Source organism: Pantherophis guttatus, chromosome 1, assembly GCF_059756535.1.
Source record: "Pantherophis guttatus breed Tessera chromosome 1, ASM5975653v1, whole genome shotgun sequence".
Lineage (NCBI taxonomy): Eukaryota > Metazoa > Chordata > Lepidosauria > Squamata > Colubridae > Pantherophis > Pantherophis guttatus.
Genome location: NC_142063.1, coordinates 187,896,100 through 187,911,164, shown reverse-complemented (window position 1 = coordinate 187,911,164; position 15,065 = coordinate 187,896,100). Strand labels below are relative to the sequence as shown.

Below are 15,065 nucleotides of genomic sequence, written 5' to 3'. Positions count from 1 at the left end.
TTCCATCCTTTCTAAGGTAGGTAAATTGAGGACCCGATTTGTGGGGGCAATAAGCTGACTTTGTATAAATATACAAAAGTATGAAGGCTATTGCTTTACGCATTGTAAACCGCCCTGAGTCTCCGGAGAAGGGCGGCATATAAATCAAATTTAAAAAAGGGGGGGAGCTTGTGTGGAGAGAGTCCCCTCTTTCAACTTCCTGGGAGTCCATCTTAGTGAAGATCTCAACTGGAAAAATAATACGATCCAGGTGGTCAGGAAGGCGCAACAGAGACTCCATTTCCTCAGATCTTGCGGAAAAACAAGGTGGAACAACGACCTCCTGACGTCGCTACAATGCCACTATGCCAGGGGTGGGCAACTATGGCCCTTTTATGACTTGTGGACTTCAACTCCCAGAATTCCTGAGCCAGCCATGTTAGCTCAGGAATTCTGGGAGTTGAAGTCCACAAGTCATAAAAGGGCCATATTTGCCCACCCCTGCACTACGCCATCCCAACTCGCGGGCTCGCATTGCTTTTTCCTTATTGTCTGTCCCGCCTCTTTCTCTAAGCGCCGCCCCCGCCAATAGTTCCGTCCTTCGCTACTCCCAAAGCCCCACCCGCCGTGCACCTGCTTTTCCGACTCAAACGGCGCGACCGCTTCACTACAGTACCGCTAAGTGACCAATCAGAGCTCGAAAAAAAAGAATCCTCAGAGTAAGCCACGAGCGGCCCGTTCTTTCCGTCGCCGTCGGCGCTGACTGTGCTAAACCCGCCGGCCGTTGCTGGTTCGCGGCGGCTATTTAACTGCGCATGCGCCTGTGGTAGGAGAGCGTTTGAGCTGCTTATTACGAGTGAGTAGGAACGAGGGACGGCGGGGCGCTTCCTTCCCTCGCGGCAGTATTTGCCTCTTGCCCCGTGGGAGGATGTGGGATATTGCCTTCGGGTAAGAGGAGAGCTTCAAGGAGCTCAGATCCCCTTCGTTTCTGCTGTTCGTTATCTGGGGGGGGGGGCGACCGTGACCTCCTCCTGCCCCCCCCCCATCCTCCTCCTCTCCGTGCCGTGGCAGGTGGAGTCCCTTCCTGGTTCGGACCGCTATAGATAAGGAGAAAGTTGCCACTGCACGCACTGGTGGAAAAATGAGGAAGTTTTTTTAGGTTGGGTCCAAGTCGAAACGATTTGGTATCGAACACCTGAAATTTGTGTTCCGTCGGAGAGTCCATATTTTCATACCTCTCCAATTGGTGGGCATTACATGCTGAACTCTACCAAACGCCAATATTTTTTTTGTTTGTTTTTGTTCAGTGCCTCTTACTAATGTGGTTTGAAGGTGACACTGATCCGAGATGAAGAAAATACTGCGCCTGTGGTTTGGGCAGTATTTTGTTTATCTTGAGATGAATGCGAATTGTTGAAAATAGGTTTTTACTTTCATGTTGGGAATTTGGAGCCAGGTATATGTTATAAGGCAAGTATAGAATAGTTTATTCTTGATATACTATTTTAAATTAGAAAGTAGAGTAAAATTTATGTAGGCAAAAAAATAAGAGTAAGAAGGAAAAAGTATTCCTATAAAACAAAACAATTTATTTTTAACTCTTCCTGTATAACATTTTTACTGCAATTGCCCTTTCCACTGTTTTATAAATCATTATGTATTCTTAACTTAACTCCATAAACTACCTGCACTGGATTAAAGATGTAGTTCCATTATATTTATGAAAAATACAACTAGTTTTATAACTCCCATGCATTTTATATTATATGTCATGTTTTAATTTATCTAAAAGACAATGTTACTCTTATAGAAATTATTGAATGCTTTGTAAACAAGAATTGCACCCCACTTTTAAACATTTGGTAGCTAAATTTCTTATTGGGGGTGAAGATCCTTCAGTGTCACACAAGCCCTTCCCATATGATTGCCAGTGCTCTGATCAAAGTGCCTTTTCAGAGACCCCACATCTAGCCAGATGGAATTGCTGTGTGTGGCTGACAGTCCATTTTTGTAAAGAATGGTAATAGAAAGCAAGCTGTAAATAATAAATTAGTTTACTATGCATTATCCACAAAGTTTATGCTAGACATCTGTGTTGTACATTTTCTGATTTGCAGGACCAAAAGAATATTCCCAAGCATGAGCAAATGGTCTTAAGAGAACAAAGATCCATAGTAGATCATTATCTGATTTCATAGCATATAATAGACAAATACTGTCTGTACAAATAGCTATTTGTCACATTTTTAGTCTTCAAGACAGCCTTTGATTCAGTTTCAAGAGTACACGTGGGATGAATTCAAGAATTCCACTTTTGATAAAAGATTGGTTTTGATAAGCTTTTTTGACAAAACAAACTTTTATTCAGAGTAAAATGCAGCCATTCCAGATAGTTCTCAAACCCAATTATAACTGCCATGGGGAATTATTTTGGCACCATGTTTGCTTAATTTTTATATAAATTCTCTTAGATTCACATGGGCTAAATCCAAATGACAAAAAGCATCTATTTGTTCGGTTCTGTGCTATTGTTATCACCGTTCTGTCACTGACCCAGGTAGGCCTCAGGATAGCCTTTAAATTTCCTGCCTGATACTGCATGTAGCTGCTTTTCACAATTGTTTGATGGGATTTAAATATTGTATTTTTCAGTCTAAACTGGCAAATCGTTTTGATTCTGAAAACTTCTGAGAGGGTCCCAAGACCACACTTTAAGAAACTCTGGATTAGAATATAGAAGTTGACATTTGACTAACTTTTTTATTCTTCTCATAATTTGACTGTTTATAACCAAGATTTCTGTTCTGATTAAGACCATAATAAAGCCAGTGTTTATGCTTTTATATGACAGAATTCCAATTCATTTGGGGCATTCTTGCAAGATAGGGACTGGTGGGAGGGGGTTTAAAAAATTACTTTTTGGGGCAGGGGTGCTTTTGAGGGACCCAGTGGATCCTGGAGAATTCTGCATCCACTGTATCTCTGCGGATCCTAAGTGAGTGCATATTGTTAACCTCTGTTATAAAATATACAGTTAGTCTTCAATTGAGCCCAACATTTCTGTTGCTAAGCAAGACATTTGTTAACTGAGCTTTGTTCCATTTTATGATTTATCTTGCCACAGTTGTAGTTATTCAGTTAGTAACACAGCTATTAAATGAATGTGGCTTCCTCATTAACTCTGCTTGTCAGATTATGATTCCGTGACCCTGGGACACTGCAACCGTCATAAGTCCCTTTTTTCATAGCTACTGTAACTTCGAACAGTCGCTAAACGAACTCTTGCAAGTCAAGGATTACCTGAATATAGATTCTGTTGTTCATTCAAAATAAAATTAAACAAACTTGCCATATTAGTATATGCCACTTAGCATACAGTCAATCAACTACTTATGCTTTACAGTCACTATCTTATTTTCTTTATTGAGCAATTATCTCTTGAAAGTGTTTGCAGGCTTGGGATTGGGATATATAATGCTATCAAAAACTACAGGCTTTGCTTTGGATACTAACATTTTTGAAAGAATATATTAATGCTAGTATATTAAGTGAGGATATATAGGACTTCAATTTACAACCACAATTGGGCTTGGAATTATGATTGCAAGTTGTGGTCATTAAGTGGATTACCATTGTGACCTGACTTTATTTTATGGTCTTTTTTTACATTAACTGAGTTACAATAATTGTTAAGCAAACCATATAGTTTGATTGCAGAGTATTGTGCAGCAGTCATAACTTCGAAGATAGGTCATAAGTAGTTTTTTAAAAGTGCTGTATCTTTGAACAGTGGCTAAGCAACTGGTTGTAAATTGAGGATTACCTATAGTTTGTCCTATTTGGGTTTCAGTGATATTGTAGACTAGATGAGACTAGTCTAGACTAGAATTGAATACTATGTTACACTCCACTGCATTGTACTACTCTACACTATACTATACTTTATTGACCAAGTGTGATTAGACACAAGGAATTTGTTTCCGGTGCTTAAGCTCTCACTAGGCATACAAACAACAAAGTAATATATTCATAAGATACCAATAAGAGAAGGTAGTAGAAAAGATGAGAGGGGTAATAGTAATAGTACAATACTACATGGGTAAATATCCTTAGACAAAGAGCAGTATTGTGGTAATTCGTTTTTCAGCGAAATGATGGCACAGGGGGAAGAAACTATATTTGTGTCTATTTGTTTTGGCATGCAATGTCCTATAGCGGCATTATATTTATAATACAGTATAAATATAATTTATATATTATATAAATAATATATCAGTGATATATTTAAACTAAATCTTTTTAAAAATAGAAATACCCTGACTTATGAAGAAAGCAAAAACAAAAATCACTTTATTAATAGTAATAATATGTACGCTTATTTTTATAAAACTCCAGGTGGCATACATAATGTTCCTATCTCCTGTTCTCCCTGCAGCAGCAACCTTGTGGGGTAATATGCCCACACCATTTTCCTACCCTCCGTAGGCAATCTCACATAAGAATATAAGAATCTACTGAAATTTTGTTAGATTTCTATGATTTCATACTAGATTTGGTCTTGTAGAAACCAAGGCTGCTGGGTTACCAGTCTCTACTGTGTGTAAAGCACAGTTGAAAAATATGTGGAACTGTACAGTTATAATAATTAGCAACTCTTCTAAGTAGAATATAAATTGAATGTATTAGAAATTGAATTCAGTGCTTGTCTAGGATGAAAATAATTCTTTGGCTTGAAATTCTTAATCGGGATTTCATTTTTTTCTCCTCCTTTCAGGTATCCTTGTTTCCTATGCTTGTTGAAATCTTATCCAGAATGCTTTTTTTAGTAATAGTACTACTCTTTAATGGAATAATTTCTTACTCCGATGGTAAATCTGTTACCAAGTCAGTGCCAAGATTACTTCTGGTGTCTTTTGATGGCTTCAGGGCTGATTATTTGAAGAAATATGAACTTCCACATCTCCAAGATTTTATTAAGGCTGGTGTATTAGTAGAGCATGTTACCAATGCTTTCATCACAAAAACTTTTCCAAACCACTACAGTATAGTCACAGGCTTGTATGAAGAAAGCCATGGTATTGTAGCAAATGAAATGTTTGACATTGATACAAAGAAAAATTTTTCACAGTTTAATGATACCGATCCTTTCTGGTGGGATGAAGCAATTCCTATTTGGGTAAGCAATGAATGGCAGGAGAACAAAACAAGTGCTTCTGCAATGTGGCCTGGCACAGATGTAAAAATTCATAATACTCTTCCTCATTTTTTTATGAAATACAATTATTCAGTAAGCTTCAGTGAACGTGTAGAAAAGATTATTGAATGGCTGAATAGTTCTGATCCATTAGTTACTTTTGCTACTCTTTATTGGGAAGAACCAGATGCAAGTGGACACAAATATGGACCAGAAGATACCAAGAACATGACTAAAGTATTACAAGAAGTAGATAAGCATATTGGCCTCCTTGTTGAGAAGCTTAAAGTTTCAAATTTGTGGGAGGAAATTAATGTTATCATTACAAGTGATCATGGCATGGCACAGTGCTCCCAGGAGAGATTAATCAAACTGGATCATTGCATTGATCCTAGCAACTATGTGCTAATAGACAGAAGCCCAGTTGCTGCCTTATTGCCAAATAGTAAGTATATTCTTAATAATGTAAAATCTATTATTCTTCAGTATTTTTAACAGTATTATTCTCAATGTTATAATATGTAATTTCATAAGTCACTAATATTTCTCAGTTTGCTGAATATTTACTGATTCTGACCAGAAAAATATGAATGAAAAACTTCCTTTATAATGTTTTTTTCAACTGAGACATAATAATTTTATATGTCATATTAGTTAAGGTTAATAGATAAACAAAGCTGATTCCAATCATACTATGATTAACACTGCAAATTTCTAAAATTATCTTCATTTAAATTTGTTATTGCATATAGAAAAGTCCTTGAAATAAAAAAACTGTTTTATCCTGAGCTCAGCCAAACTTCAAAAAGTTCACAGTGTTGTCAGTACAAATTCATCATGTTTTGAATATTCCATGTTACACATATAACAAATATCAAGTATGGGTTCCAAGTAACACCCCCAATGAAAGAAGACTCTGAGGCTAGCAATTCCTCAAAGATCCATTTTATTAGAGATGTCATATTGGCACATTTGGGAAAACCCAAATCTTAAAGTTCCCAGGTTTTCCCCACCCAAAAGAAAGTCAAAGACCCATCTCCTGTACCCACATGTCCATCACATGAGCCAATCAATCCACTGTCCGAACTGGAGACAGCCCCCAGTCACTCCCATCCAGGTGGAGGCTGGACGTCCTTGACTTACAGAGAAAATAATGTTGTTATAGCTATATATCTTCACCACTCCTTGCATATCCCCCCTCCCGTTTTCCCAGGCACTAAGTGTGGCAGCCCTGAAATTCCAAAGGAAAGATGGCTTCCAGGGCTGACACATCAAACATTTGAGTCTTTTATTATAGAGGTCTAGGGAACTTGAAACAGATTGCTTGCTGTCTCATTCTAGGGCAATAAAAGGTGAGGTGATAGTACATATTGACTATTAACTACCACCATACCTATGAATATGCTGGTGAGTAATTTTTAAACTTTAAAAATTCCCACAGGTCATAAATTAGACTAGGTTTTTTTAATGTATTCTGTCTATTACAAATAGCCATAGAGGCCTAGTGGAAAGTAAACCTGTAGCACGATTCTCTTCAGTACATTCAAAGAGCAATAGCAGCAGCAAAAATACAATGAGATTATTTACCAGCAACAATTTACCAGCAAAAATACAGAGTGACATTGCCTTTGCATTTGGCATGAAGCAAGAGCATACATAGAGCAATGCACTAAAATTCAACAAAAACTCAACATTTGCATTTTGAATTTAAAAATTCATCATTTTAAAAACACAAACCTTTAATTTTTCCTAAAGCTTTATTTGCTCGCTTGTATATCAATCCATAATCATTTTTAAAGCCTAAAACTTACCTATTTTGGAGGCAGAAAACTGAAAGCAGTTTTTATGCTGTCTTAAGTATGTGATTAGCCATCAAGAAGTACCTTATATGCAAGCAAATCAGCATCTGATTCTGAGCATGTATTGGTTCTATCTGTCTTTCCCCTCCACCAATAAGAGCAGGAGTAGAACTGGCTCTGCTGTTCTGTTGGCTATGCTGAAAAACAATGTAACACTACAGTGTTTAAGAATTTAAGATGTTTGAACAACACACTGTTCTGAGCTTGGGACAAAACTCAGTCTTTTACTCTGAGCTCAAAATACTTGGATGTGGCATTTCAGATGCAGAATATTTTGGGTTTAGAATGTCCCTTGTTGCATTCTTAAAGTGTAGAATGATTTAACTCCTTAAGAAATATATTTTGACTTCTGAAAATAAGCATATTAAAATGGGAGTAGATGAAATCCACATTAAATGTACAGCTCTTAAGAAATATGAATCCAGTTTTTATATTTGCAGTAACAAGTTTTACAGATAAATAAATGACCCAACTTATTTACACTTTGTTTTTTAGATGTGACACATGTATATGAATTAATGAAAAACTGCAGCCCTAATATGAAGGTTTATCTTAAAGAAGAAATTCCAGAGCGATATCATTACCATCACAATAAGCGCATTCAGCCAATAATTTTGGTTGCAGATGAAGGCTGGACAATTGTACAGAATGGATCTCTTCCCAGATGTAAGGTTTTTTAAAACATATATAATTCCCTTTTTGATGGGGAGATAAAGTTATTTAAAGCATAGAAGAATTAAAAAACAGAAACCTTTTGAGATTGAGTTTAGTTTATTGATTAATCATAGGCCATATCAAAGTGCAGACTTCCTGAAACAAATTATTGCTAAAATCCGATAAAAACAATTTAAAATGAGATTGGAATAAAATACAATTTTAAATGAAATTGGAATAAGAAACCTTTTGAAAATATCTGAAAGCACTAAGGATTAGATTCTTTCTTAACTAATATATTTTGCTTAATTCTATGTATTCAGAAATTCAGCACAATACTAAACTGGATTGCCTTATTTGCAAAAATATGAAATCCTAAAGTCACATTTTCTTACTAAATACAGTGGGCATACTTTGGTATGGGAATGATGGACAAAACCATCTGTTTTTCATAACTGCTGCATGTGGTCAGGCTGGAAATGGTATTAACATTTAAAAATGAATGTTTGACCAAAAAAATTGCCTCAGAAAACTGTTTAAATAAATCAGATAGCATCTCATTTAGAAGTTTGGAGCACAATCACCAGTTTTACAAACTAAGGATTGTGATGAGAAATGATGTACAGGCACTCCTGTTAGACAGATACAAAATTTAGCAGCAGGAAATTTTGGGGTGAAATCTGGACAACACGAAAGACTTTTTTTTAAAAAATTTGATTTATATGCCGCCCTTCTCCGGAGACTCAGGGCAGCTTACAATGCGTTAAGCAATAGCCTTCATCCTTTTGTATATTTATACAAAGTCAGCTTATTGCCCCCACAAACTGGGTCCTCATTTCACCTACCTTAGAAAGGATGGAAGGCTGTGTTAAATTACAGTGCTTTAGTCTGCAGAGCTATACAGGCTCTTTCTTAGCATAGTGTCCTTCGGTTGTATCCCTTCTTGACTGAAAACTTAATTCTGATGGGGGGAAAAGTTACAGATATCTGCAGTCACAGAATATTGATTGCAACTATTCGGAGGGAGAGATTTCAGCAATTGGCTTCAGCTAAACTATAGAAATAGTAGCCAATTAGGTTAGCTAGATACACAAGACGAGAACAATTTAAAATGCAATAGGGAGACTACAGAGGTTTATTCCTTTTTAAAACTTAATTATTGGTTTGATATCCTTCCTTTCTACAGTGAAATTTAGAATTTAACATATAAAGTTTTTTACATGGTTTGGTAATAAAAAAGAATTATATATCATAAGCATGAACAGAAAACTCACATGTTTTACTATGCTTACATAGTCAAAATAGGCCATTGAGAAACAAGAGATTGATATTGTCATATCAGGAAACCCCAAGATTTGCTGAAATAGGAAAAAGGGGAAAGTCCAACACATTGGGATGTCCACAGAATATTCGATTTTGAGAGAGCAGTGTAAAAATATCCTGAAACATATTTGTGCGATGGGACTATTCTATAGGGTGACAAACGGGAAATGAGAGACAACAAGGGGTATTCTCATACATTATATAGCAGAAAGCTATCTTAGCTTGACAAACAGGTTTAATAGGAGATAATGTTAAATTACTTTCTTTATCGTAGGAGTTAATATATTTGTTATAGTCTTCTTAAATATTAAGTTGATTTTATTGGAGATACTTTTAGTGAACATTATGTAATTTTAAAAGTTTAATGAACTGAAATATTACATTTAAATATTTTGCTTGGATATTTAACCAAGCAGTAAACAATAGTTTATTGAAAAAACAGTTAAGCTATAATTCTGTAATGGCAGGATTATATTTACTAGGTAAAATAACTTAGCTAAATCTTTGTAATACATTAACAATTCTTGGATTCTTTATTTTTCAGTAGGAGACCATGGCTATGATGACACTCTTCCAAGTATGCAGCCATTTTTGGCAGCTCACGGACCTGCCTTCCGTAAAAATTACAGACTGAATTCAATCCGTACTATTGATATTTATCCAATGATGTGCCATATTTTAGGGTTGAAATCCCAGCCTAATAATGGGACTTTGAACAATTCCAAGTGTTTATTAGTTGACCAATGGTGCATAAATGTTCCTGAAGCAATTGGAATAGTCATTGGTGTCTTTATGGTATTAACTACGCTGATGTGCCTTATAATAATCACCAAGAACAGAACTCCTCCTCTACGTCCATTTTCAAGACTACAGCTTCAGGAAGATGATGATGATCCCTTAATAGGATAAGACCCCTGTTCTGATTACTGTTTTGAAAAGACAATACAGAAATTTAAGTTATTTTGGCGAATAATATGATGCACTTTAATAAAGATCCACCAAACTACAGAAGAAAACGAAAAAGAAATCTTGACTAGAATTTATTTTCTAATATAAACCAATAGAAAATTAATAGTAGTAGAACTTATTTATTTCTAAGTGATAAGAATAAGATTATTTGTGAGTGAATCTGCTTGCATATATTTCATGGACAACTGCTTAGAGATATTGTGATATTTCCTGAAATTGGACAGGAGCCTCAATAACAATGATCACAGCTTTAAAAGGCAGGGTAAATTAGGCAACAAAGGCTCTGCCCATTCTGATGTGCACAATTCTTTGATTGCCCAGACATTCCTGCTGTTTTGAAGCCAGTGAGTTGTCATTTCAGATGCCCCTAAAACTGGTTGGAAAAAATATAAACAGTCATGAAGTTCTTTATAAAGAAGATTATAATTGTGAAAATAATCCAGATTTGTTTTCCATTTTGAGGAATAGTTGCTATAAGAGTTTAATTTAGAAGCTGTTAATAGCTAGGACTCAACATTCTAGAGCACTGTGCACTCCGTGTCAATCTCTGCAAACCGAATGTTTCCTTTATTTCAAGCTGTTAGAAAACTCTATATGCAGGAATATCTTCAAGCTACACCAAGCAAAAAGAAATAGCATGCCATAATACTACTATAACTATCCCAAAGCAAATAGATTATATCTTCAATAATTTCTTCCCTAACTATAAGTTGTGGACTGATTCTAAACGTAGTTTAATATGTCTTGTCTTTCTCCATTTAGACAGATAGGGTGTTTTCAATCTATTTTGGTAGGTATTCAGGTGTTTCATGTGTTTGAATTAATAATATTGTATTATGCATACATATATTTTTAATGAATCTGCAAAAGAAATTATATTTTATAAGAAGAAAAGGGATTTGGAAGGTAAAGGGGACAATTAAGACTTTCAGTTGCTTGCAGTTTGTATATGATTAATAAGGTTCTGTACTGTATATTCAATTAATTGACATTTATGTTCAGAAATGATTCAGTTTTTTTAAATTCCTAATAATTGCTTGATTTAAAGTAGACCATTTGTAATAGGCAGATAATATGCAATACCATTTCTGTTTGTCTGTTTCATTCAGAAAGAATTCAGGAAAAGTGAATACTTAATGCATAGGAGGACACATAATTTTCTTTGGTATTTCAAATGTTCCATATTTAACTTCAGTTGCTTTGCTTGTCTTCTTTATGAAATGATAATGGAATCCTTATAATCTGTAATACCCCATGGAGATATAACTGTACTTATCTGATAACAGCTATTGTAAAAAAAAAAAAAAATCCAGCACTACAATATTGATTAGGAGATGTGCTATTTAAATAATTGTGTCACAGTCCTCCCCAAAACCAGAAGCAGCTTTTCAGTTTTTGCCTCCTTTAAGCAATAGTGACACTGAGTGAGGAGCTTCTGACACCAAGAGATATCTCCTATTTAGCATTTGTACATGAGATTAAGGGAGCACATTCAAACTCAGTTTCTTCTTATTAAGGTGGCACTTTGGTATTCTAATTGTTGGAATAAACCAGAATCTTTAGATTAAAAGTACAGTGAAATTTAGTCTTTTAAGAAGTAAAACATAGAAAACAAATTCAATCTTTTTTCAAAAAATCATTCTATTACATAATGAGAAGTAATGGTTGGTGTTATCAGAAAGTAAATGTGTTTTGGAAGTAAATAGGAAGGTTTTTTTGTTTTTGCTTTGAAAATTGATATCCTAATAAGAAAGACTTTATCTTTGTATAAAGATATTTGTAGCTGTTCTACACAAATGTAATACCTCAGGGACTCTTTCAGATTTTGATTCCCATAACATAACAGAAAATAAAGCAATTATACAAAACTTCAAAAAGTTAAAAATCCTTTAAATGATTAGGCTAACCAGATAATGGACCTCAAGTACCAACAGTTCATCAAGGAAAAGATGAATTAATGGGAAAAATCTGTTACAGTACATTCTTTATCCTTCATCTCAAGATCATTGGCAACTGTTACCGAAAATGTTACCAATTTTGGGAATAGCAACTTGTTATCTCTGCAATTATCAGGAATAAATATATACTGGGAAAATAAATTACAGTAATGAACTATGTTACAATTTTTTAAAAGACTATGTATTGGGATGTCTTTGTAATTGGGGATTTTGGACAATCTTTGTTGACTTTGATTAAAGAGGCTGTTACACTTTCAATTTTTCAGTATTAAGGTTTATGCTTTGTTACTTTTAGATTAAGTACTTTTTCATTCATTCTAAAATTCTTGCCAGTCAAAATAATAGGAACATTCAGAACAGCCATTATTTTTTCTTGCCTTTTGTATAAGCTATTCTCTCTTACTTCCTAAAAACTAAAAATTGCATAATAAATGTTCCGGTTTAGCTTCATGATACTGACTTCTGTAGATCTTTTGAATTGTGACTCTAGGCGTATACTGTATATATCATTTTTCTGAGCTATTCCCAAAACTATTTAAGTTGACTATGGGAAGAAAAAAATATGCAAAAGATGTATGCTTGAAGAAAACAAACCATTTGTATTGTCTTATTCACATATCTTATGACTTTTTCACACAAATGTAGCATCCCCATGGTCACATGATCAGAATTCAGACACTTGGCAACTTATGTGACAGTTGTAGTGTCCTAGGATCATCTAATCGCCTTTTGCGACATGAGAAAATCAATTGGGGGGGGGATTCAATTAATTATGTTACTTAACTGTGGCAAGAAAGGTCTTGAAATGGGGTAAAACTTAACAAATATCTCAGCAACATAACTTTTGGGCTCAATTGTGGTTGTAAATCAAGGACTGCCTGTACTGTTATAGCAGAAAGTATATGGTGCTATTGTCAGGGTTCCAAGTAACACCCCAACGAAAGAAGACTCCAAGGCTAGAAATTCTTCAAAGTTCCATTTTATTTGAGAGGTCATATTGGCACATCTGGGAAAACCCAAATCTGAAAGTTCCCAGGTTTTCTCCACCCAAAAGAAAGTCCAAGTCACTTCCCCTGCACCCATATGTCCATCACATGGTCCAATTGTTGCACCGTCCCAACTGGAGATGCCTCCCAGTCACGCTACTCTAGGTGCAGGGCCAAATGTCCTTGACTCTCAGAGAAAGGAATGTTGTTATGGTTAAATATCTCCACTGCTCTATGTAATCCCCCCTCCCAGTTTCCCACAGCACTAAATGTGGCAGCCCTGAAGATCCAAAGAAAAAGATGGCCTCCAGGACTGACAGCTATGGTGATGCTATTAGAAAAAACATGAAGTCTCTTGAATTTACAGCACATTTTATTTGTAGCATTTATTTGAGACAAAATTCTAAGAAACTTAGAGTTGCTTAGGAGGTATTTTATTCAAAGTGGACATTAGCTACGGTTTATCTTAAAATACTACAGTCTTAAAACAGATTAAATGCTCATGGTCTCTATCTGGAAACCTGATGTTTTTGCAGATCTGAATGATAGACATTAACAAAATTGAATCCTTACCAAGTAGTAGTTGCTGTAGTTAGTAAAGCAGTGAAAACTAAGCATACAGAAAAAATCAAGGCAATCTTGCAACAGAAGACATTCAACCATTTATGACAATATACAACTAATCAATATAAATAACCTTGCACAGAAGCCTTGCAATCCTGAGCTTGACCTCTCCAAGATGGGTAAATCTGAGGAATAGGAAGAAATAATAGATTTTGTACATCCCCCTCAGGCCTTTCCAACTGCCAAGCCCAGAGCTGACAACTCTGGCATAAGATTGAGGGAGCATGAGTTTGCGGACAGGAGATACATATTGCCATCTTCACCCAGCAGACTGGAAAAAACGAGCAGGCAGGACACACACTCTAAATGCTCTTTCCAGCTAATAAATTGGGTTATAGAATATGCTATTCCCTTTGTATCCACCACAGATTATTGCAGACCTTCAGCAATATATATGTCTGTTCACTTCCCTGTACAAAGAAAAAAAAATGTAATTCTTAGTATTCCCCCATAATCAAAATATTTATGAACATTGCTCTACCATCCAATTCCTCAGAGTCCAGATGATTTGGCTGATAATGTGCCATTAATTTGGTGTCAAATCGACAACCATAGGTTTTTTTTCCCTGTGATTATCTGTGCTTAATCTTGTCTTTCAGATTAAGCTTGCTGCTGGTCGTCATTGTCTTTTGCATAATGTGGCCTAAGTATGATTGTTTGAGTCTCTTTTGTGCTTCAGGTAGGAAATCTGGGTTGATTTGTTTGATGATACATTGATTGGGGCTTTTTATGTTGTTTGTAGTATTCTCAGGAGTCTTCTCTGACATTAAAGTTCAAAAACATCAATAGACTTTCTACCTGACTTTTTCAAAGTCCACCTTTTGCTTTCCAAGATGTCACTAGGGAATATTGTGGCTGGAACAATTCTGATCTTTGTAGGCATGCACACATCAAGCATTTAAATACATTTTCCAAGGCCTTCATGGCTGCTCTACCAAGTGTTAGTCTGCAATATATTTCTTTTACTATTGATGGTTGATCCTAAAAGGTAGAACCTATCAACCACCTTAGTATCTTCATTGTCAATCAGTTGATTTACAGACATAAAAATCAATACCTATATCAGGAACAAAAGATAACAAAAGAGTACCACCCCAAACCAAACCTCCATTACCATCAATAATCAAGTTACCAAAATAAGTCAGGAGGGTACCTGACACATGTCCAAGGATAAAGTGTTCTGAATAGTGGCCTGCTACAGAAACTTACTTTCTGGTTCATCTTTTGTTAGCTTGAGGGGAGACTGTAACCAACCCTTTTCTTCTAAATGTAAAGACTGGACAGATTCCAACAGAAGGAAATGGTCCTTAAAATAATCTGGAATTGAGTGATATGGTCTTTAGAGGTTATAACTAGCACTTTGATCTGGGTTTGGAAATACCAGAACCATACAGCTGCAAACAGAAAGACTGACCTTTTTTGTAACTTGAGTAACAATGCAAGGGAGCTAGATAGGCATGATCACAGCTAGAAAACATGAGTGCTGAGGTGGTTTAAAGCAGGGGTGTCAAACTGGCGG

At 35.6% G+C, this 15,065-nt stretch overlaps 2 protein-coding genes across 7 annotated transcripts in view; one reads left to right on the top strand and one right to left on the bottom strand.

Moving 5' to 3' along the window:
* Positions 1 to 786, bottom strand: part of CLIC5 (CLIC family member 5) — an 87,768-nt gene extending 86,982 nt beyond the window's left edge. Inside the window, exon 1 of one of the 4 annotated variants that reach the window (XM_034426802.3) lies at positions 613 to 786. The gene's annotated coding sequence lies outside the window, so the exon portion shown is untranslated. The remainder of the gene's footprint in view (positions 1 to 612) is intronic. The other 3 variants (XM_087882229.1, XM_087882228.1, XM_034426794.3) reach the window with 3 other exon arrangements.
* ENPP4 (ectonucleotide pyrophosphatase/phosphodiesterase 4) lies at positions 511 to 12,389 on the top strand. 3 transcript variants are annotated; one of them, XM_034426787.3, is made up of 4 exons: positions 511 to 698; positions 4,754 to 5,618; positions 7,528 to 7,698; positions 9,554 to 12,389. In XM_034426787.3, the coding sequence occupies exons 2-4, from the start codon at positions 4,769 to 4,771 to the stop codon at positions 9,916 to 9,918; spliced, it is 1,386 nt and encodes a 461-aa protein (XP_034282678.2). In that variant the 5' UTR covers positions 511 to 698; positions 4,754 to 4,768; the 3' UTR covers positions 9,919 to 12,389. The 3 variants fall into 3 exon arrangements, with proteins under 3 accessions (XP_034282678.2, XP_034282676.2, XP_034282677.2); XM_034426785.2 differs by having other exon boundaries at positions 524 to 835; XM_034426786.2 differs by lacking the exon at positions 511 to 698 and adding an exon at positions 793 to 927.
* Positions 12,390 to 15,065: the final 2,676 nt, after the last annotated feature.

Bases quoted from the DNA above. Each gene is read 5' to 3' on its own strand.
- ENPP4 (XM_034426787.3), top strand. From the start codon at position 4,769: ATGCTTGTTGAAATCTTATCCAGAATGCTTTTTTTAGTAATAGTACTA. The intron at 5,619-7,527 runs GTAAGTATATTC...TTTGTTTTTTAG, and splicing joins TGCTGCCTTATTGCCAAATA to ATGTGACACATGTATATGAA. The intron at 7,699-9,553 runs GTAAGGTTTTTT...TTTATTTTTCAG, and splicing joins GAATGGATCTCTTCCCAGAT to TAGGAGACCATGGCTATGAT.